At 41.4% G+C, this 22,500-nt stretch overlaps 1 protein-coding gene across 1 annotated transcript in view; it reads right to left on the bottom strand.

The window, feature by feature from the left end:
- LOC140363371 (chemokine-like protein TAFA-2) overlaps positions 1 to 22,500 on the bottom strand; it is a 112,429-nt gene that overhangs the window by 54,200 nt on the left and 35,729 nt on the right. Inside the window, exon 2 of the mRNA XM_072449889.1 lies at positions 10,348 to 10,442. Coding sequence (XP_072305990.1) covers positions 10,348 to 10,441 — 94 coding nt within the window. The 5' untranslated portion in view covers position 10,442. The remainder of the gene's footprint in view (positions 1 to 10,347; positions 10,443 to 22,500) is intronic.

The raw sequence follows: 22,500 nt of genomic DNA, 5'->3' as shown, positions 1-22,500 counted from the left end.
TTTGTAATATATATATATATATATATATATATATATATATATATATATATATATATATATATATATATATATATATATATATATATATATATATACACACTACACAAATACCAGCACAAGTGTGTCCTGCTCCTGTGGTCAGTACCACTAAAACAGAACGATGCATCCACATTCCACAGTGTGTCTAACTTGAAAGGACTATTCCATCCGCAGTGGGACTTTCATGTAAAATAAAGCCAAAGGAACCACTGACACGGGATTGGAATTTCAAATGAATGCCTTCACAGCACTCTGTTTCAATGCATACTAAAACTCAGGACGCTGTCCCAAAACACAGACAAAAACTGGACAAACTACAAATTGAATCATAAAGTATAAAGAAAAGAAACAAAAGAGGACAGGACTGAGGTGGAGAGAAGCCATAAGAAATGAAAGAACGTATTAAATAAAAATTCTCTCCCTTCTTCTCCTGCCTGTGCTAAAATTCATGCTGCGCCTCTTGATTGAAATTTCCTGCTTTAATAGCTGTGAAATAAAGTCAAAGTTGGAATAGGGAACAGAGACAATATAGAAGAAGAGTGGGACTCCTTGTTTAATCTAATAATGCCAAGAGAATGACTTTTAATACATAGGCGCAAGTCTAATTAGTCATTTTAATACATTAACCGTATCCTCTCAATCTCTTGTGCCAAATCGCTAATCCAGTGCACAGTTCTATCAGCCCAGTTGTACTCAGTGGCTTAACCAATCTCAATAGAGGCTTTGGTTTTGCTGAAGAAATCCTGCTGATGTACAAAGCAGGGTGTGTGAAGCTGGCTGGTGGTAACTGGTAACGATTACCATTAATGGACACAATGAGATGGCCCCAATGTGGTAATCTGACTGAGCAGCCAGAGGAAACTCTCCATTTACACCAATTAGCACCAGACACACAGAGGCTGGGGCAGTGGGCTGACAGGCTCAAGGCTGAGACTACGCTCTGTAGAGAGCTTTGAAACAGCATAATGTACAATTTCACCCACTGAATACCCACTTAATTATCTGTTAAAGGGTCTCAGCGATATCAAAATACTCTTAGACATGTATTTCTGAGTGGGTCGTCAAGCAATTTTTAGTATTCTAGTTAAAGCCAAGATGCAAGATTTTCAACCCATGAAAGGACGTTTATATCTATCCAACTAGTTCCTATTGCTCAAAAACCTGTTTGCACATTGTTAGTATTTAGATATTCAGATCAATATGTAGGGTATTGTACTAGTACAAGTACTGTAAGGTTATGAATGTCCTACCACTTGTGAAGGAGGCGGGGCATTCAGGGATATCGATTAAAGAATTGTTCAAGAATTCAAACATGACACACTGCATAAGTGTGGGTATGTTTGGTATCATATTTTCAAGGGTAGAATGGGGCACCAGCTGGATAATCGGCATTTCTAACAACTCTGTAATCAGATATCTAAATTAATGAATTAATTAGAAATGAATTTGCTCGTTGATCTAGGGCCACAAACAAGCCGACAATGTCAAATTTGTGAGTGCATCATTCGAAATTTTGAATTTGATATTGTTTCGATCCTATTATAAGACTTCATATTAGGTTGTTATAACATCAAAATGCTTGAATTTTTCCTATTTTACTGTAAAAAGCACTACTGTTTGTTGTTTGGGCCAACTTAGCAGGAAGCCTGAGGGCCAACAATAATTGGTCTGAGGGCCGCATTTGGCCCCCGGGCCGTAGTTTGGACAAGCCTGATCTAAAGGTTTGAGAACGTAACCGTGACACTGACCCCTTTTCTGGAAATGAAGGAACACTTAACCAAATGTGGGTTATGAAGATTTAGTGACCTAATAATTAAACTGATAAATATGAAGCAGGAATATGCAAATGAGTCGATAACAGATGGAAAACACTTGACATGATTGTTCTAGATCTATCTGGGTGTGTGCTAGAGTTAAGTCTAAGATGAAATTCAGCCTGTGAAGTGCATTAATACGAACGGAACCAGAAGCTGTGATCCTGAGGAGACGGGCCTGCGTGGGGTCCAAGGGCCTGCGTGGGGTCCAAGGGCCTGCGTGGGGTCCAGGGGCCTGCGTGGGGTCCAAGGGCCTGCGTGGGGTCCAAGGGCCTGTGTGGGGTCCAGGGGCCTGTGTGGGGTCCAAGGGCCTGCGTGGGGTCCAAGGGCCTGCGTGGGGTCCAAGGGCCTGCGTGGGGTCCAAGGGCCTGCGTGTCGTTCGTGTCGCCTCCAGGCTTCACTCAGGAGGTCACGCTGCAGCTCAGTCCACACGCTGGCCAGAGCAGGGCTGCTCTGGAGCTCGGCTCTGACGTTGTCTGGCCAAAGAAGGACTGGATCAGCGTTTTCCTTGGCTCTGAGGCGTTCTCCTTGGCTCTGAGGCATTCCCAAATGAAAAGGCCGTCGTGCTGCTCCACCAATGTGGCTGATCTAAAAGGCTGTGGACTTGAAAAGTTGCAAAAGGTCCTTGCTTGATTTGATGCTGTATCAATCACGTTTTTAAAAACGGGCTCAAACTTCTTAGTTCCGGGAGGGAACATTAGCTTCTACGGGCATGTTTCTCTGAAAAGTCTTTGTCCCGTAGCTTAGCATTGCTCACGCTAGCTAGGCCTGAGGCCTGCTCCCAAGGCCCGGTGTCATGGACCTTGCTGGTGGGACCCTGAATGGACCCGCCGGCAACTCAGATGGAACTGCTTGTAACTCTCTGCTCTTTCCTTTGTCTTTTAGGCACCGTGGCTTCAGCCAATCAGCATGCACGCTGGGGTCAGAGCTGATAAGGGGACGAGGTCTGGAGGCAGACCCCCCTTTGTTCGGCTTCACCTTAGGCCACAAGAGCTACACCAACAGTAAGATTATCCATAAAACAAGTTATGAAACAGATAAATTGACATGTAAAACACGATAACACAATATGTACATGTAAAGTCTGGTGGACAACTTCTGCAATCGGATGATTGTCTATTAAAACCACTAAAACCGCAGTCTGTTTAGCATTTTAGCTTTTGTCTTGGAGAGATCGTTACTCTCTGTAATCCAAAAGGAGTCATTTGATGAAAAGTTATTTTCAAAGTTCAGAACGTCTCTGTTGTCGCAATCACGTCCTCTGCTTTGGAGGGCCGTAAAACTCCACACGGACAACTGATAACACCTTTAGCCCGCATTCCTGTCACCATGTCAACAGGGGGAGGACATCTGCATATCCTACAAATAGAAGGTTTGTAGGTTTAGTCGGTATTATACTGTATAGCAGAGGTCTGGTGCAATGACCTTAACAAATGACCCATTTTACTTAACTTTAGGAGACTTTGAACACAACTGCAACCAACTGTTCTTTTAATGAATGCATTATAAAAACATGAACCACTTCCATAGCTGCAGGCATAGTGTTCTCTGACACCAGTTATTAGCTCAATAGTTTAACTGTTCAAGTTGTTTTTTTGTTTGTTTTGTTTGTATATATTTTCTGGCCTGAAGGCTTTATGTGACAGGACAGCTGTAGCGTGAAATAGTGAGAGATAATGTAGTGAAATTCTGTAAATGGTCAAGGCCAGGATGCAAACACATGATGCACCAACGGTGAGCACCTGTTCAGTGAATATATCATTTTTCATCTTTTATGCAGGTCTGCTTATCCATCACATCCTAATTGTGCCTCCCAGGCTTCCTCCCAAACAATTTATTTAATTGAAATACTTCTTGGATGCTAATGAGAAGGTTATTAGATGAAGATGCTTTGTGATCGAGCAGGACGTGTCTCATTGAAACCCCTTGGCCTGTAGCTGCGGAAGGCGGGAGTGACTTAAACATGGCTACATTTATGCACAGCAGATGGCGGCTGGTTAGTACCCCAGTCACAGCCTCGCCGACCACTATTGTTTATCTGTCGACCCGGTTCCTCAAGCCGTGGTCATGAATCATACTGCCTGAGCAGAGCGCATCGCGCAGTCTGGCATCACCTTTCTACTTTCATAGATATTCATTTTCGCATTTTTGCACTCGCCTCAAAATAACAGACACAAACACTATCCTCCAGTCGCAAAGCCATTTTCTACTGCTTTGCTAAATATTTCCACAGGTGGACATGCATTAAAATATCTCCTAAGCACACCGTCTGAATATGCAATTGAGTTTTCTCATCACATCTGTCCTTTACTATAAAAGGGCTAAGGTGCCAATAGCTGGTTATCAAACACAAGCTCCGAGCACCTTAATGAAGTAATGCATCATGGGTAAAACAACATGCGAGTTACCAAGGACACGCTGATTGGTCAAGGTTATTTCATGCAAATGTGACTCTTTTGAATTTGTCAACAACATCTATTGCAGTGTGGTGGGGGGGAGCCAATAAATCAAGCCCGTGGATGTCTACCATAAAGATGAACAAATGGACACATTAGCATTAGCATTAGCATGGTCGGTGTGAGGCAGTCGGACAGACCACTGGAGCGCAGGAGCGTTTGAAAACCTCTTCAATTAACGGCCAAAGCATGTCCTTCTTATTGTCTCACTACATCTTCCATGTGATTTATTTCCATTAATTTCCTCGTTATAAAAAGAGACGGCAAAACTGTGCAACCGTGACAAATGAAGTCTGTGACAAATGTGAATTAAATTTAATAAACTAAACCCACATCATAAGAGGCCATTCTCAACCTTTGTTCCCTCCTTCCGTTACTTCAGCTTCCACACTGCAGTATGAAAAGGGATTGTTTGGTATGGTTTGCATTCTGTAGCCCATTTGGAATAGTATTGGGAGTAGAGTAGTAGGAGTAGAGTAGTAGGAGTAGAGTAGTAGGAGCAAGAAAGTAACAACAGCCAGGCATGTGTTCTAATCCTCACAAAAATCAAGCAACCAATTTACCCAACCTGAACTCACAACGCTCACTGCACTGTTTTGATGAGTTCCATCCTTACATATGTGTTCCTCCCACAATCCTCCCCTGTTTCTCCCATGACCTCACCTTTGTGTTGAACTCCATGAAAAGGAAACGCTTGAAAGCCACTTTTCTTATTATCACCTTGAATATTTCAAAGGCCATATGTCTGCATGTTGTAGTTCTAGCATGAGCGGTCCCTAAAGATGCCAGACAGCCTGTCTCCACACATCACATTAGAGTGGCTCTTTAAGTGTACATATATATGTAGGTGTGGGGAGTGTCTGTGTGATTTTCCCATGCACGCCCGTCCTGCTGTCTCACTCAGTGAATGTCTTCTATTGCATTGAGCAAAAGTACCTTCAGGTCTCTGTGTACACTATCCATGTTTATTCTGGGTTCAGTCCTTGTTTAGTCCCGATTTGAATGTGGTGAATGCTCCCTTTTTTACAACTCTAGCCGGAACCAGGACAAAACACGTCCTAATCTCCTTCTAACCAGAGCTAAACAGGACAAATAATTCACAGATTGACAACCAATTTATTTGTGAGAAAACATAGGCTGTAGTGAAATGAATTGCACCACAGCCTTTGTCCTTGCATCACTGCTCCCTTCCAGTGCCAGGTTGCCTTTCAGAGCAGGTTAACTTCTGTGTAGCCTCTAATCAGTGATGATGTATGTAAATTGTGTCCTATAGACTGAGAATCAATGACTTGACAGTGGGTGGTGAAGTGATCAGCATAATCGCTCGTTCCACTTTACTTGAAAATCCTAAGGCAAGCTGTTTCTCTAAGTCTATTGGCCAAACCACTGAGACATTTAACTAGGGGTTCGCCGTTCTCTACAGTGAGACATCTTCTCTGAAATAGGAGCTCTACGTTCTGGACAAAAAGGCTGTAATTTCGACACAGCTAGGCCGTGATGGGTATTATAAAGCATGTGAATGAGAGAAAAAGACAGCAGGATGGATGATGGTACAGTAAGAAATCCACAGAAGGCAAGAGAGACATTTTTTTTCTGTTTTGGCCTTCCACCTTTCTGACAGATAAGGATCAGTGCAGTAAAGGTGGAGGCGGAAGGACGATAGGACGATAAATGGCCCGTTGGCACAGAGAAGCTGGTTTAGTCATGCAACAAGTCACATATCCAGAGTCAAAATCTGAAAACACAAACTTCTTATCGACGTCTCGAGCGTGTGCCACATTCATAACTCTGAGCCAACCTGCCCGAGCCCAACCAGTGACCAATGACAGCCAAATACAGACATGTCCCAAGGAGACACTCCCACCGCAAAGGATCAAGTTTTATTGTTTATAAAAAATTACAGCAATTGATAATATATGAAAAAATGCGGATGTATGGACAATATATTTGACAATATTGTGCTGGTCCCAACAATGGTTAAAGTCAATTGTTTTTAAGCAATCTGGCTTGCAGTTTAGTAATCTTTTGTGTAAAAATGTGTTATTTAATATTTAATTATTTTAGTCCTATGTATAATTACATTCATTGATCACTACCATGACAGTTAAGTAACATAAACTTCGTATTTTATAGTCCCACCATGGACATTAGGTCTTTTTTTCCAAAACAAGTCAACCCAGGTAAGGGGGGGCACCAGAAAGAAGAATTAATCAATGTGAATCCAATGCTGCATTTTAAAATATCTATTGTTTTGATGCCTGGTTGTTAGCACAAAGAGGGAGAGATGAAGAGGAGCTGGACACGGACCAACATTTTGAAAGTTCAGCGGTCGATCTAGAACCAGGTGAGAAAAGTGATATTCAAAACGTTTAAAGTGTAAAATGTGCCATGCAAATCTTCAAAACCTAACTAACCAACAAACATATGGACTGGTGCTAAATGCTGTCAGTGAAGGTCCAACACACTGAGGCCTGTGAGGGTTTTCTCCCATTTAGGATCGTACCCCATCGGTTTAAAATGATCTTTCTATGACAAAGTAAGTATGACCTTTAAAACACTCCAGATTAGAGGAATTTGCTATAATTTTGCTTAACATTTCCAGGGGTTTTATGGGCTAGGCCTCTGATGCGTTCAGGGTCTGGATCCGCCCCTGGATTCAGTGTCTTAAACTTCTCAACAGCAGAAATGAATTGTCAAGTCTTCAGTGGGAGGATTCTCACCAAACTTGGAACCTGGTATACTTTTATATTACATTACTCATTAGATAATTTCATCGACTACAATATTTTTCTCATAGTTTTTTGTCAATGTTATATCTTCTGCTCACTAAAACAAAATAAGAACAAAATAAAACATTATCATAAAGACTAAAACCAATGACTAAATGTATATGCATTTATACTTACTATGACTAACCAGTGTCCAGATGACTACCTTTGGAATTCTTTCTACAATGGGTCACTCCTGGAAGAATGAGGAATTACCACAACTTGTTCCTAACTAATATTACAACTAATATTTTTGTCAAATAAAGAATTAACCATAAATGAATAAAAGGGACAAATAAAGATTAGGTCCAATTTCCACTTTTCAGTCCCAGAGCCTCAAAAAAACTCATTAACTGTACAGATTAATGAAGCAATGCAATACAAGTGATCATAGTTAGAATAAAATATATCTTTTCTGGTTGACAAACACTACAATGGATTTAGTCTGAACTAATCTAATATAATAACATGAATGAGGCAAAAGCATTGTGTAACATGAATTTGCGCTGTTGCTCTTGCAGATGAAAGCATGATCCCGCCTGTCAGATCAAACCACTAAGATTTTAATGAGGACAAACTTAACCTTCAGGAATCACTACTTTGCTCCTGTGCGTCACACGTGAAGCGGACGCCGCGCTCCGACCTTTGCCGCGATAATCAGCTATTAGTTAATTAGCGGAGTCTGTTTTCCCTCAAACAAGTACAACTGGATAACGCTATTGCTCCCTGATTACAAACCGTTTTGCAATCAATCAGTCGCTAACAAGGCCCGCGCGAGCACTCATATGAAACTGCACACCCCCAAGAGAGAAGGCAAGTGCACGATGGAAAAGATGCTACCAAACTCCTCTCATCTTCTTTTGCTTTGTGCCACTTCAGCGTTTCCGCAGACCGCTCCGTGATTCACAGCAATACAAGCGCATCACCTTCGGCTTCATCCTTTTCCGTCATCCTTTGACCATTTGTCCATTTATACAATATGAAAAAACATTGCTTTGTCAAGGACTCTTCCTTCTCTGATGTCGGAGAATAGTGCTTGCAGTGGCAGATATACACGAACGCGTACACACTTACTGGCAAGGACATCCAAATGAACCTGCAGTGAAAACCTTGTACTTTTAAAGATCTAATAATAACACAAGGTTTTTCAATTTCCGCCTGAACAGTCAAAAGAAGAAATGACTCTCGCTCGTCAGTCATCAACTTCCTGTCACCCAGCTGTAATGGGGGGGAAAGAGTGCACGGCAGATGTTGGGTAGCAAAATGCAACCCTGTGTGATACATAAAAAGAAAGGAAATATTTAATAATCTTTTGCAAACGGATGTTAACAAAATAGCAACAAACAAAGGCATCTGGTTCACGGGAAGGGCAGCTGGTGCATGCCAGTATATCATGGCAACAAGAGCCAAAGGGGAAATTTAGCATTTTCAATCCATCAAAAGCGTCGGAACAAAGAAAATTCCTCTAACATCACGACTCACACGTATCCTTGGGTTGTTTTTGTCATCTCCAATCAGATCATGTTTTTATCAGTTCTGTTTTCATGGGTTTAGTTTTACCAGTGCAGAAGTGATGGATGTTTGCATAGTCTAAGTATTTAAACATTATAAAAGTGCTTTTTTTTGTTAAACTGTCAATAAAAAAAAGCATTTTGCCGTCGTGAACATTTAAACAGGCATAAATGTGGATAAAACATCTAAGTGCTAAATGCATTCAACTTTAATCCTCTGGGAATGACAGGCGTTTAAAATGCATTTTATGGAATGTTTTACAAGTGTGAATATTTAGCATTTGAGAAAGAGTTTTGGCTTTATAATAAAATCCATTCTGCTCGGCATGAATCCATTTTGCTCTAATTCAGATGGTACTATTCAGTTTTTAGTTCTAAATAGGGATGTCAAGATTATTCGGTTTATCTATAACTATGATTATTCAGGTCACAATATAATCGTAGGAAGTAAAAAAAAAAATGAGAATAGAAAACCACTCCAAACTTGCTAAAACAAATTAAATCCAAACATAAAGTTCCTTTTTATCTGTTGATTTAAGTCATATTAACATTCAGAAATACTTAATGATGTGTCAATAATTGTGAAGAACACTGAAATGTGATATACCTAAGATAATAATCTAGTTTGAGTTATAACCACATTGATAGGAATAATGTGAAATTAATACTATGGATCTTACATGCTTTAATTAAAAACAGGATTATACATATATATATTTTCTAGAACTACAACAACTTCAATTTAAGGTCATTTACAGCGACAAACTGGTCACTGAATAATTTATTGCGGCTTTAAAAGACAATTATTGCATGGCTTATTGCGTTAATTGGTCAATACAATCAAGTAATATGATGTCTTTAAAAGGCATAACGCTAAAGGTCAATTCTGCTCAAAAACACATTCCGGGTCGTTAAAATGGAGTTGTAAAATTGGCGTGAGGACAGAAAAGATAATTCCTCACTGCCAGCGCGGAGACGCCGTTCAATTTGCCATAAAACCCATCTAATGCTTTAATACATTTTATTGCTCACTATATCCCAAGCCCTGACACAGCAGCTCGGACCTGCACCTTTACTGCTTAGTGGACTAATACTGAACCCTAAATAAATACCTTCATTGTGTTATATTGATAGCCCCATTCTCAAGAGCGATCCCCTCTCTCTCATTGTTACCAAATCTCAGACTAAAGTCAGCGGGGACAATGTGCACTCTATTAGCCTTTGTCCCAGGGGTTGGTCATTTTGGGTGTCACGCGCAGGTGATCAATGTGAACCGGAGAGCCAGGGGTAGCGAACCTCCAAAAAAGAAATGAACTGGAAACTGCTGCAGGACCGCTGGGCTCAATCTGACTCAGTCCTCTCAGGGGGGACGCGGCCAGGGGACGTCTAATCCACCAGGCTCACCGCTCGCCGTCTGAAGCCTATCCTGAAGGCGTTTCAGAGAGGTGGGGGAGTGGCCAACACCTTTTTGAAATCCCTTGAACTAAGCAGATATATTTTTTCTGTCGGATTACTTGTCCGGCTCTTCCTTTTATTAAAGAACTGCTCCGTGTGTGATCTCTTCTTCTCGGCGGTCTTCTATTTCATTGTGAGTCCGGACTCGCCGTTCTCCGGGGAGCGGTGGGACCAATTCGCTGCGACGTGTGAGCAGAAATGGGCTGTGTGTGGTGGCCGGGGTGGTAATGCGGGGAAGATAAAGTGTGTGTGTGTGTGTGTGTGTGTGCATGTGCGTGTGTGTATGTGTGGACAGAGGACTCACCTGTGTGGCTCCGGTGTGCGTGTGTGAGTGAAGCCAGGCACAGGGACAACAGCAGGCTCCACAAACCCACTCCACAAATGCACCGCTCCCGCATTCTGCAACGGCAACGGGAAAAAGAACACGAGATTAGAAACGACATACGATTGCATTAGATGTGATTGATGTGACTGGAGATGCCGCTGTGGTTTGGTGCTACGCTTTACCATAATTTCTTACTTCTTAATGTGAGCTGGAGTTAGACAGCCATTCGAGCGGCTGTGCATCTCGAGTGGCTTTTGGTTAAAACCTTTATCCACGTGGTCTATAAACCAATCTGTCACAGAGTCATCATTTATTCACTTCTCACTGGATTGGGGACTATTTTCAGATCTGATTTTTTCTATTTTCCGTATTTGCTCACATGAGTCTTACCGTCTTGTGCATTACTTAAAGAATTATGTCACAGCGGTGGGCAATATTGACAAAAATGCATGTATTGATGTCTGTTTGCGACACTTTTCAGATAATATTTTAACAAAGCATCTGAATGTGTGATGATGTGCGTGTGTAAATGTGTAAATGTCAACAAAATGGACCATACAATGTGAAGCAATATCACTTTATATCCATTCTTGGAAGATTACACAATGTTTCTGTTCTATTTTGTATTTGTATTGTATGTATTTGTATCAATTTATTCCTTTTAGTATAGATGATATGCTCAATACTCTAATTACTATTATACTAGAAAGAGCCCTCCTGCAAGCACCTCAGTGTACCATCAATGATTTACATAGATATAAGATACAATACAAATATATGATATCATTCAGCATGTGAAGCATCATTTTGTGAACTTTTGACCATTCAAAAGATAGAATATTATGTTTAAAATTGATAATTGCACAGTTCTCATCATTCTGAAACCAGTGAATAGTGGCAACATATCCTCCAAACAAACACAGCCGAGCCTCATTAACCATCATGACAATTATACACCAGCCAATCTCAAATTCAGGAACAATCGCTTCAGCGTTGAGCAAACTTCCAACACACGTTAAATCCGTTCTACACGTGCCACATGAAGACGGCAGCCAGTGTCGGCGCGAGGAGCACTTGGCATTTGAAACACTCAGTAGAACACAAACAACGAACAACACAACTGTTTTTCCCCACACGGAGGATCGCTCGGAGCCCCTACAGCTACCTACACACAACACACAAGGAGGATGCACGCCGCACAAAGAATTCGATCTCTTCACATTCAATATTTTGCTGGTCCAAACCGCTGTTTTAATGGTAGGGTCTGGTGGGTGAGGCTCAAAAGGTGCACCAGGTGTTTGTACATCGTGTGCCTGCTGAATACGAAAAAAGATGCCGCTACCAATGTGGTGATGAGAATATACCGAGTTTTGTGATTTCCTTCTGGATTAGTACATGTGAGGATTAAATAGTGGATACAAATTCAGGCAGAAGCGGAACTGATTTAAACTTGAGCATTTGTTATTCTCTGTTAAATGTTTAATCCAAATAGGCAAGGCAAGACAAGGCAAGTTTATTTGTAGAGCACATTTCATACACAAGGCAATTCAAAGTGCTTCACACAGCAGGAAAAATGCATTCAAATCACAAAGAAATTACAGAAATACAATAAAATTAACTAAATTAAAAATTATCAATCCAACTGATTTTCTAAACTAATAAAATCACAAACAAAAGAGAAGAGTGCAACGATAAAAATTAACTACAATAAAATTAACTAAATTAAAAATTATCAATCCAACTGATTTTCTAAACTAATAAAATCACAAACAAAAGAGAAGAGTGCAAAGAAAAAATCCCTTCAGTCATATGCGCAGCTAAACAAAACTGTTTTTAGCTTAGATTTGAACATTGTCAGAGTAGAAGCCTGTCTCACATCTTCAGGAAGACTGTTCCAGATTTTAGCTGCATAAAACTGAAACGCAGATTCCCCATGTTTTGTCCTGACTCTGGGCACCAGCAGGAGGCCGGTCCCTGAGGTCCTCAGAGTCCGAGATGGTTCATATGGCACTAACATATCCAAGATGTACTTTGGTGCTAGGCCATGGAGAGACTTGTACACAAGCAGAGCTGCTTTAAAGTCTATTCTCTGAGTCACAGGGAGCCAGTGCAGAGACCTGAGAACAGGACTAATGTGATCATACTTCCTGGTTCTAGTCAGGACCCGAGCAGCAGCGTTCTGGATGTACTGCAGCTGTTTTACAGCTCGTTTGGAGAGACCAGTGAGCAGGCCGTTACAGTAGTCTAATCTACTGGAGACAAACACGTGGATAAGTCTCTCTAAATCTGGTTTTGACACTATATTTTTGATTTTGGCAATGTTTTTTAGATGGTAAAAAGCTGCTGATGTTATTGATTTGACGTGGCTATTAAAGTTCAAGTCTGAGTCCATTATTACCCCCAGATTTCTAATTTGGTTTGTAGGTTTTAGAGCGAGACTCTGGAGGTGACCGCTAACACTTTCTCTTTGTTTCTGTGGGCCAAAAACGATTATTTCAGTCTTGTCTGAGTTCAGCTGGAGAAAGTTGTTTTGCATCCACACACTGATCTGTTGGATGCAGTGACAGAGTGAATCTACTGGTCCATAGTCACCTGCCGATAGTGAAACATAGATCTGAGTGTCGTCTGCATAATTGTGATAGGACACATTTTTACTGCGTATCAACTGACCCAACGGCAGCATGTAGAGGTTGAACAGAAGGGGACCCAGGACTGACCCTTGGGGCACTCCACAGGTCAGGGTCATGTGGTCTGAGACACAGCTACCAATTTCAACAAAGTACTTCCTGTCTTCCAGATAGGACCTTAACCAGTTTAGGGCAGTGCCAGTGATGCCCACCCAGTCCTCTAGTCTCTGTAAGAGGATCCCATGATCGACAGTGTCAAAAGCAGCACTCAGATCTAGCAGAATTAAGACTGAGGCTTTGCCCGTGTCAGTGTTCAGGCGGATGTCATTTGTCACCTTGACAAGAGCAGTCTCAGTGCTGTGATGAGGTCTAAAACCTGACTGAAAAACATCAAATGAGTTGTTTATTAAGAGGAAATCTGTGAGCTGTTGGTAAACAACCTTTTCAAGGACTTTGCCCCAAAATGGCAGATTAGAGATGGGCCGGTAATGACTGTATGGGCCGGTAATGAATGTACTGCGGCATCAAGACTGCTCTTCTTTAGGAGAGGCTTTATGACCGCAGTTTTCAAAGACATTGGAAATGTTCCAGATTGAAGCGACATGTTAACTATGTGAGTGAGTGGTGCTAACAAACTGTTCAGCACAGACTTTAGAAATTTGGTGGGTAACACATCAAGGCAGCATGTAGATGAACTCAGACTGGTGATGATCTCATGGACAGTTTTGTCAGTTACTGGTGCAAAGTGAGTTAGCTCTAAGTGTCTTGGTGGTTTTAGGGTAATTTTTTGCATTGTGGGATTTATAGCATTTTTAATGCCCTGAACTTTGTCATTAAAGAATAATGCAAACTCATTACACTTGGATGTGGAAATGAGTTCTAACGGCAGCTGAGCTGGAGGGTTTGTTAATCTGTTTACTGTGGCAAACAGGACACTCGAGTTGTTACTGCAGCTTCCAATTATTTCAGAAAAATATCTTTCCCTAGTTCTACATAAGATTAGGTTGTACATGTTCAGCTTTTCTTTGTAAATCTCTTTTTGAACCTGGAGCTTTGACTTGGGCCATTTCCGTTCGGCCCTGCGGCACTCCCTTTTCTGTGCCCTGACCGAATCATCATTTCTCCACGGGGCCTTCTGCTTTTTAACCATTTTAGCCTTTATAGGGGCGATGGTGTCCAGAACATTCAAAACACTAGATGTAACAGAGTTCAACAAATCATTTACATTAGAACATGAGACATTTTCAAAGTTTATCATTTCCATAAACAGTGCACCTGTGCCATCACTTATGTGTCTCCTCTGAACAACTGCAGGACCAACCGGAGGTTTGGGAGAAACAGACAGGTCAAAGAATATAAATATATAAATAAACCAAAAGAAAATATGAGTGCATCAACAATTTGGCCACGTGATATTTTGGGAATTTAAAATAAAACAGCATTGAAATAGTTATCAGCAAAAGCAATATTGGATTTGTTTACGGCGTATTATATATGGGGGGCACAGTATGTCATGTTAATGTATAAAAACTATTCTACATACACTTCCTTTACACAAAATTAAGCTATTCCAAATTGAAGGTGGGACAATGTGCCGGTACGACAACGTAAAACCAGAATATACAAGGGTTTCAGAGTTGTTGAGTTGTTTTGAAGAATTGTAATAATTCAAAACTAGAATATTGTATCATTTGAATGTTGAAATGTGCTCAAAATGTCACTATAAACAGGCAGCTGAAACGCACTAATAAACAATATGGAAAACAACGCTAACAACTAATTTTAGCTTCCAAACTAATAAAATCCATCTGCCCCGCTCATATCTCTTACATATTTAAGTGTTAAATGATGTTGTGATCTACCTACAGTGTCGTAACAGTGTCAGAAAGAACAGCCGAAAAGAACCAACTCCATTATAAAATCCAGTGCTGATTCCAGGTGACTTTTGCGTGAGTCCGTCTGGATTATTCATTCAATCTTACATCTGCTTGTGAATATGTGAACGTGCTGATGGTGTTTCACTGTGCAAGGCGGTTTCGGTGTGAGAGCTGAACCCGGAGCGGAGTGCGTGGCGCTGTGAGCGTGACTTATCCATCCATCCGCGCTGGAGCCAGGCATTTTCACAACTCGGACTCGAACAGCAGAGCCAGAAAAAGGAGCGCCAATACCAGACAATAGTTCCCTTGTCTTATTGACATACTATCGCTTGTGTGTGCTTGAGTTTATTTAACTTACCCTAAAATTATACTATTAAATGTAACTGCCCGAAGATAGAGCGTTCCCCTATTTCATCGTGGCCACAAAAGCACTGTAAGTTATCCCGACGCTTTGTGGTTTGGCAAATGTGTGCAGAGTCATAAATGTGTGCTGTCAGGGAGCGGATAGAGAATATCAATCTGTTTCTCTGTTGGTCCAAGTTTTATCACTGCACATGGTGGGTTTTTACATTGTTTACTTACTGCAGCACAGAACTGTTATTTGGGTGTTCTCTCATTGACTACTCGCCTCCATTACCATGTCCATATGCTCGGATGATGGTAAATAATTAGGAAACAGAGCGCACAGACAGTGGCTCTTCTGTGTCTCCGGCTCATTTAAACTGGATGCGCTGTTTGTGATGATGCAGTGCCACTTCATTAAGGCGCTGCTCGGTCTGCCTGCTGCTGCACATCCGTGTGGGTGAGATGTCGAGAATTAGTAGGAGTCACCAATGAGGCGAGGGAGCGCGTGAGATGGTGACAACGGCGGCTCACAGACTCTCTGCTGTGGAAGTGACGGGCTGTCAAGGATCTGTGATATAATAATGAAACGTATTGAGAGGTGATTTAACTTTGGAATTCGTCTTTGGAAACCAATTTTGTTTTGCATTTTTGTAAATTAACAAAGGTCCCCACTGGTTGTTTACAGGCTGGTCATGCATTGACAACGACACTGGTTCAAGGTAGTAAAGGTTTGAACGGTCGTCGTCTGAAATCCAAATGTTTTAAATGCCATCTGGAAGTCACCTTCAGTTTGATAAGATAAGATAAGATAAGATTTTTCTTTATTGTCCACACATGGGGAAATTTCATTGTTGCAACGCAGGTCGATACAGAGGAAAAGGACGGATAACTTATAGGAAGTATAAAAAACACTGTTAATAGAAGAACTCTTATAAACAAAAACTCCTGTAGACAAAACCTCTCATTTCTTAATAAGGAATGGAGGGGAAAAATAAAGATAAAATAATATAAAAACAGCTAGCGTAAGACAAGATAATACTAATAATAATGGTAAAATAAACACTCTTATAAATAAAATAAAATAAACAACCTTATAATGTATATGTCCCAGTATAAGTGATCAATTTGTCGACTTGACCATGAATTCTCTGAAGTCTGCTCTTGACGTTGTCGCGCCGTTAAAACAGAAGGTCATTAGGCCAAAGCGCGCCTCCCCATGGTACAACAAAGAACTGCGTTCACATAAACAAAGAGTTAGAAAGTTAGAGGGATTATTTCGTCGCTCTCACACAGAAGAATCCCTAAAAGCATGGAAAAGTTGCCTGCTGTCCTATAAGCAGGCTCTGCGTAAGGCCCAAATCAGATATTATTCAAATTTAATAGAAGTCAACAAAAGTAACACTAAATTCCTTTTCAGCACTGTAGCTAAGCTAACAAACTGTCACAGTGCAGTAGAGCCCTCAATCCCAGCTACACTCAGCTCTGATGATTTCCTCCTATTTTTTAACAATAAAATAAAAACAATCAGAGATAAATTAGATGAAATTACCCCCGCTATTAGCCCTGAACTAGCCCAAGCTGTAAATCTAACGTCTCATATACATCCACCTGTAAACTTAGAAAGGTTCACAGCTGTTGATCAAGCAGAGATAACTTCAGCCATTATGTCCTCTAAAAGCTCAACTTGTGTCCTAGACCCCATTCCAAGCTCCTCAAAGACATTCTCCCCCTAATTATAGACCCTATTCTTAATATAATAAATACTTCACTCCAAAGTGGCTATGTTCCACAGTCCTTCAAACATGCAGTCATTAAACCTCTTCTAAAAAAGTCTAATCTAGATCCCGACCTATTGGTAAACTACAGACCTATTTCAAATCTTCCCTTCGTCTCTAAAATCCTTGAAAAAGTTGTAGTAAAACAGCTTTGTCGCAACCTGCAGGACAATAACTTATTTGAAGTTTTCCAGTCAGGGTTCAGAGCCCACCACAGCACTGAAACTGCACTAGTTAAAGTCACAAATGATTTGTTATTAGCCGCTGACGATGGACTGGTCTCAATCCTGGTTCTGTTGGACCTCAGCGCAGCGTTTGACACCATCGACCACAACATTCTACTGCAGAGGTTAGAATGTGATGTAGGTGTTGGAGGAACAGCCCTCAGCTGGTTTAAATCCTATCTATCTGATAGGTTCCAATTTGTTAATGTAAACAAGAGCTCCTCACCAAGCTCTAAAGTAATTTACGGTGTGCCACAGGGTTCGGTACTCGGTCCAATTCTGTTTACTCTTTATATGCTGCCATTAGGCAACATTATCAGAAAGCATGGCATTAACTTCCACTGCTATGCAGATGACACTCAGCTGTATTTATCAATGAAACCTGATCAGAGCGATCAAGTAGACAGACTTAGTGCTTGTGTGAAGGAGATAAAAACCTGGATGACACTAAACTACCTGCTTCTTAACCCTGAAAAAACCGAGGTCATTGTGCTTGGCCCTAAGCATCTACGAGACTCTCTATCTGTGCAGATAGCCACACTGGACAATGTCAGTGTAGCCTCCAGTTCTACTGTAAGAAATCTTGGAGTCTTATTTGACCGGGAGCTCTCATTTAAAGCTCATATAAATCAAGTCTGTAAAACAGCCTATTTCCATTTGCGCAACATAGCCAAAATCAGAAGAATCCTGCCTAAAAGCGATGCTGAAAAACTTATCCATGCATTTGTAACGACTAGATTAGACTGTAACTCCCTGCTTGCAGCGTGTCCTAAAAGCTCCATAAAAAGCTTTCAACTGGTTCAAAATGCAGCAGCAAGATTACTAACAGGAACAAAAAGAAGAGAGCACATTACGCCGGTGCTGAAGTCTCTTCACTGGCTCCCCGTCGAGTTTAGAATCAAATTTAAAATTTTACTCTTGACCTACAAAGCCATAAATGACATGGCCCCATCCTACCTCAAAGATGCTATAGAACCATATCATCCAAACAGAGCTCTTCGCTCTCAGAATGCCGGCCTTCTGGTGGTGTCAAGAGTCTCTAAAAGTACTGTAGGAGGTAGAGCGTTTAGCTACCAAGCTCCTGTGTTATTCAATCAGTTCCAGGTCCATGTTAAATATGCTGACACAGTCTCTTCATTTAAGTCCAGGCTTAAAACGTTCCTCTTTGAAATCGCTTATGGTCAGACTAGTTAGGAACAGAAACATAAACCCACAGCTTTAGCTACGCTGCCCTAGGAGTAACTATGCTGGGGTAAGTATGACAGCTTGAGCACTATCCTCTTCTTCTGACTACTTATGCTATCAAACAATATTTATTTTTTTAATTCCACTTGCAAACTGTTCACCGCCTTCTTTTTCTTTCTCTCACTCCTGAGGACCTGTGGACCCAGATGTCCCTCTCCTGGTGAAGTGGTCCCTGCCCTGTGTGGACGGTCCCTCATCTGCCTGAGGAGTGGGTCCAGCCCGCCTCCGACGGTCCCTCATCTGCCTGAAGAGTGGGTCCAGCTCGACTCAGTCGGTCCCTCATCTGCCTGAAGAGTGGGTCCAGTTCGCCTCAGTCGGTCCCTCATCTGCCTGAAGAGTGGGTCCAGTTCGCCTCAGTCGGTCCCTCATCTGCCTGAAGAGTGGGTCCAGCTCGCCTCAGTCGGTCCCTCATCTGCCTGAAGAGTGGGTCCAGTTCGCCTCAGACGGTCCCTCATCTGCCTGAAGAGTGGGTCCAGTTCGCCTCAGTCGGTCCCTCATCTGCCTGAAGAGTGGGTCCAGTTCGCCTCAGTCGGTCCCTCATCTGCCTGAAGAGTGGGTCCAGTTCGCCTCAGTCGGTCCCTCATCTGCCTGAAGAGTGGGTCCAGTTCGCCTCAGACGGTCCCTCTTCTGCCTGAAGAGTGGGTCCAGTTCGCCTCAGTCGGTCCCTCATCTGCCTGAAGAGTGGGTCCAGTTCGCCTCAGTCGGTCCCTCATCTGCCTGAAGAGTGGGTCCAGTTCGCCTCCGACGGTCCCTCTTCTGCCTGAAGAGTGGGTCCAGTTCGCCTCAGACGGTCCCTCTTCTGCCTGAAGAGTGGGTCCAGTTCGACTCAGACGGTCCCTCTTCTGCCTGAAGAGTGGGTCCAGCTCCAGTCTCCCTCGTGTCCGTCTGTCCGTCTGTGAGAGTCGGATCTCTCCTTCACTGGAACTCCTCCAGGTTTCTACGCTTTTTTCCCAAAGAGGTTTTTTTTTGTAGTTTTTCCTGGCCGAGAAGGAGAGTCTAAGGACACAGGACCCTGGGACATCGTCCCTCGCCACCACAGACATTGTCTGACTTCATCGCCACCACAGACATTGTCTGACTTCATCGCCACCACAGACATTGTTGATTCATTTCTCCCTGTGGCCCTCAGAGGCAACTGTTGTTGTGATTTTGGGCCTTACAAAAATAAATTGATTTGATTTGATTTGAAATAAAAAAATAAACACTCTTATAAATAAACACTCTTGAAGGTACTGGCCTGAGGAGACACTTTTTTGGAAGGGAGTCCAGATGACTTTACCTTTGAACCCTTCTCTACTTTGAACTATTTCTGAATGAATGAGGGAATACCATAATATAATAGATCCACGGGGAATACACCAACTAGTGATGCAGCTTGTCTCAGATAAGCTCTACCCATTTGTAACCAAACCAAAATGTAGGCTAATTACAATGTGTATATCAAAAAAAGGACTAGAAGTAGAAAAGGTGCCACTGCCATGCTCTATGTGCAGCCGGCTACAGCATCTTGATCTGTTGCATGTCCTTCCCCAGTCTCATCCCCATTTCACGCTACACTGTCCTGTCCAATCAAGCCTGCGGGTCAAAAACATCCTTAAAAAAAAGAAATACAAAAGGTAAATGACTCAATAATTCATCTCTGAAGTCTGAAGCAGATCATTCCACCTGCTTTATGATTTAAAACACCAACATATGTGGGCTTCTGCATCTGCATCTGTATGTGAAAAATACTTCCATTAATTTTGAATGAACATCCCTTTTATTCAAAAAGAAAGTTGAGCAGGAAACACCAATCAAGACACAACTCCACTTCACATACTGCAAAAAAAAAAAAAAACTCCCACTGTTTTGGCCAGTGTCTAAACGATGTTCCATTTCACCTCGGGAATAAGAATTCTCTTTTTTTTCCTCATCCTACCCTTTTCTTTTTCTGATCATTTGCACCAGTTTGAATCACTCTCGGATCACAGAGTTGGATGGTGTAACCCTGGATGACGTAGGTTTGGATAACAGACTTGGAGAGAGGAGAGAGCTGGAGGAAGGCTGGTGGTCTCCGATGAGCAGTGCAGTCTGTTCCATCCCTTTAATTAGTCCCATTGGAACGGCCTCCCCGCTTCACACTGCTGATCAGCTCTGCCGCTATCTCCACTCTGTACGAGCTGCATGTGTGCGTTTGTGCGAGCCGAAACCACAGAGGCATTTCACGGGCGTATGATCCGTGTTGGAGATCCCACTGGTCCAGCAAAAAAAAAAAAAAAAAATGGAAATGCATTAATATTCAAGGAGCCTTTCAGTCCCAGAGATTTCATCCTCCGAGTGGAAAATGAGGAGGCTTTATGTTTTGCATCACTCATTGGAGCAATTAGACGCAAAAGATATTCCTACAGAAATGTACTTTATGTTTAGGATGAAGGATTTGATCATTTTAGGGGTTCATAATACTTTTTTTGTTGTTTGTCTCCCTTTTGTGTGTGTTTCATTTGAACATGAATACTGTACTTCAATTTGACTTGTTTATTTACCATTACCATAGTATTATCTTGTCTTACGCTCGATGTTTTTATTTTATTTTATTTTATCTTTATTTTTCCCCTTCATTGCTTATTAGGAAATGAGAGGTTTTGTCTATAACGATTTAGTTTATAAGAGTTCTCCTATTAAGAGTGTTTTTTTTAAACTTCCTATAAGTTATCTGTCCTTTTCCTCTGTATCTACCTGCGTTGCAACAATTAAATTTCCCCATGTGTGGACAATAAAGGAATATCTTATCTTATCTTATCTTAAAGACTAAATTAGAGACTATCCTTATTTTGCTCATCAAATTGGAGATCGTTAAGTTAATGCATGTTTTCCCAGTTATTTCTTTAGCAATAAAACTGTATCTACCTCTGTATCTTCCTGCGTTGCACCAATGAAATTTCCCCATGTGGGACAATAAAGGATTATCTTATCTTATCTTAAAACAGCTGTAATGAAAGTTTTATTCAAGGTATTGCAATAAATTAGCAAACCTTCCACTAGAAAAGTTATAGTGCATTTTGAAGATTATGGCAACACATTCAGTTTGAAGTAATTAGTGTTCATTATTATTACTCATCAGGAGCTTCCACTTGTTGCCAGCACAGCAGCACGTCCCATGTAACATCCAAAGCAAAGGACTTGTCTGACAATACTTCCACTGACTCCACATGTACATTTGTGTGACATTGATGTAATGTGGGGATTAGACAGCTGACGATCCTTCTGATGTGCAGAGTTATGAAGGTCGTCGGGCAGCGTACAGTGAGCTGCCTTTTCTCTTCTCTTCACAATCCCAGCATGAACAGAACAGAGAAGAATGTCTGATATGAGGAGAGAACGGAAAGAACAGACGAGCAACACGAGCAAGGAAACAAAATTAAGCAGTTCGTGGCAAGTGGAATCAGCATACGATTCTACACAAGCTCTTTATCCTAAACTGATTTACAATTGAGTAATACTGATTATATTGATACTATTTCATTAGTTCAGTTTATCAAATGTCTGTCTTTGTCTTTCCACAAGGTTTGGGACCAGATCAAAACAAATACAATTTTTTTTTTAAATAAATTTGCTTAAAACCAACAACTCTTTTGAGGTTTGGCAATGTTTTCATAAACTAATCATCTTACAGACAGCTTTGTTCTGATTATGATAATATATCTCATTTTTGGCATAATTGTGATGAAAGGGAACCACATGTCACAGTTTGTTTTCCTGAACTCTTTCAGCAGTAAATATGTAATTTCATCAATCCACAGGAATCACACACCGTTTGCCGTGTGTGATTTGAAAAGAATGAAAAAGCAATAGAAAGAAAGTATGGCTTTAACTTTATCTCTATCTTTATGACTTGCAGGTAGCATTCCCACCACCAGAAATGTTACATAGTTGGGCTTTACCTGCTCACAATTGTCATTGCAGATCCATTAAAGGGAATATTAATGTACGCAGACAATAGTAACAAGTTGGTTAAAGTCAGACTGAAACTTAAGTGCATGGTCTGATAAACCAGGGGTTG

Source organism: Eucyclogobius newberryi, unplaced genomic scaffold, assembly GCF_026437365.1.
Source record: "Eucyclogobius newberryi isolate DKJ021-1_F unplaced genomic scaffold, fEucNew1.0.hap1 SCAF_17, whole genome shotgun sequence".
Classification (NCBI taxonomy): Eukaryota; Metazoa; Chordata; class Actinopteri; order Gobiiformes; family Gobiidae; genus Eucyclogobius; species Eucyclogobius newberryi.
Note: the sequence above shows the minus strand (reverse complement) of the source record. Positions and strands in the feature narration are given on the sequence as shown.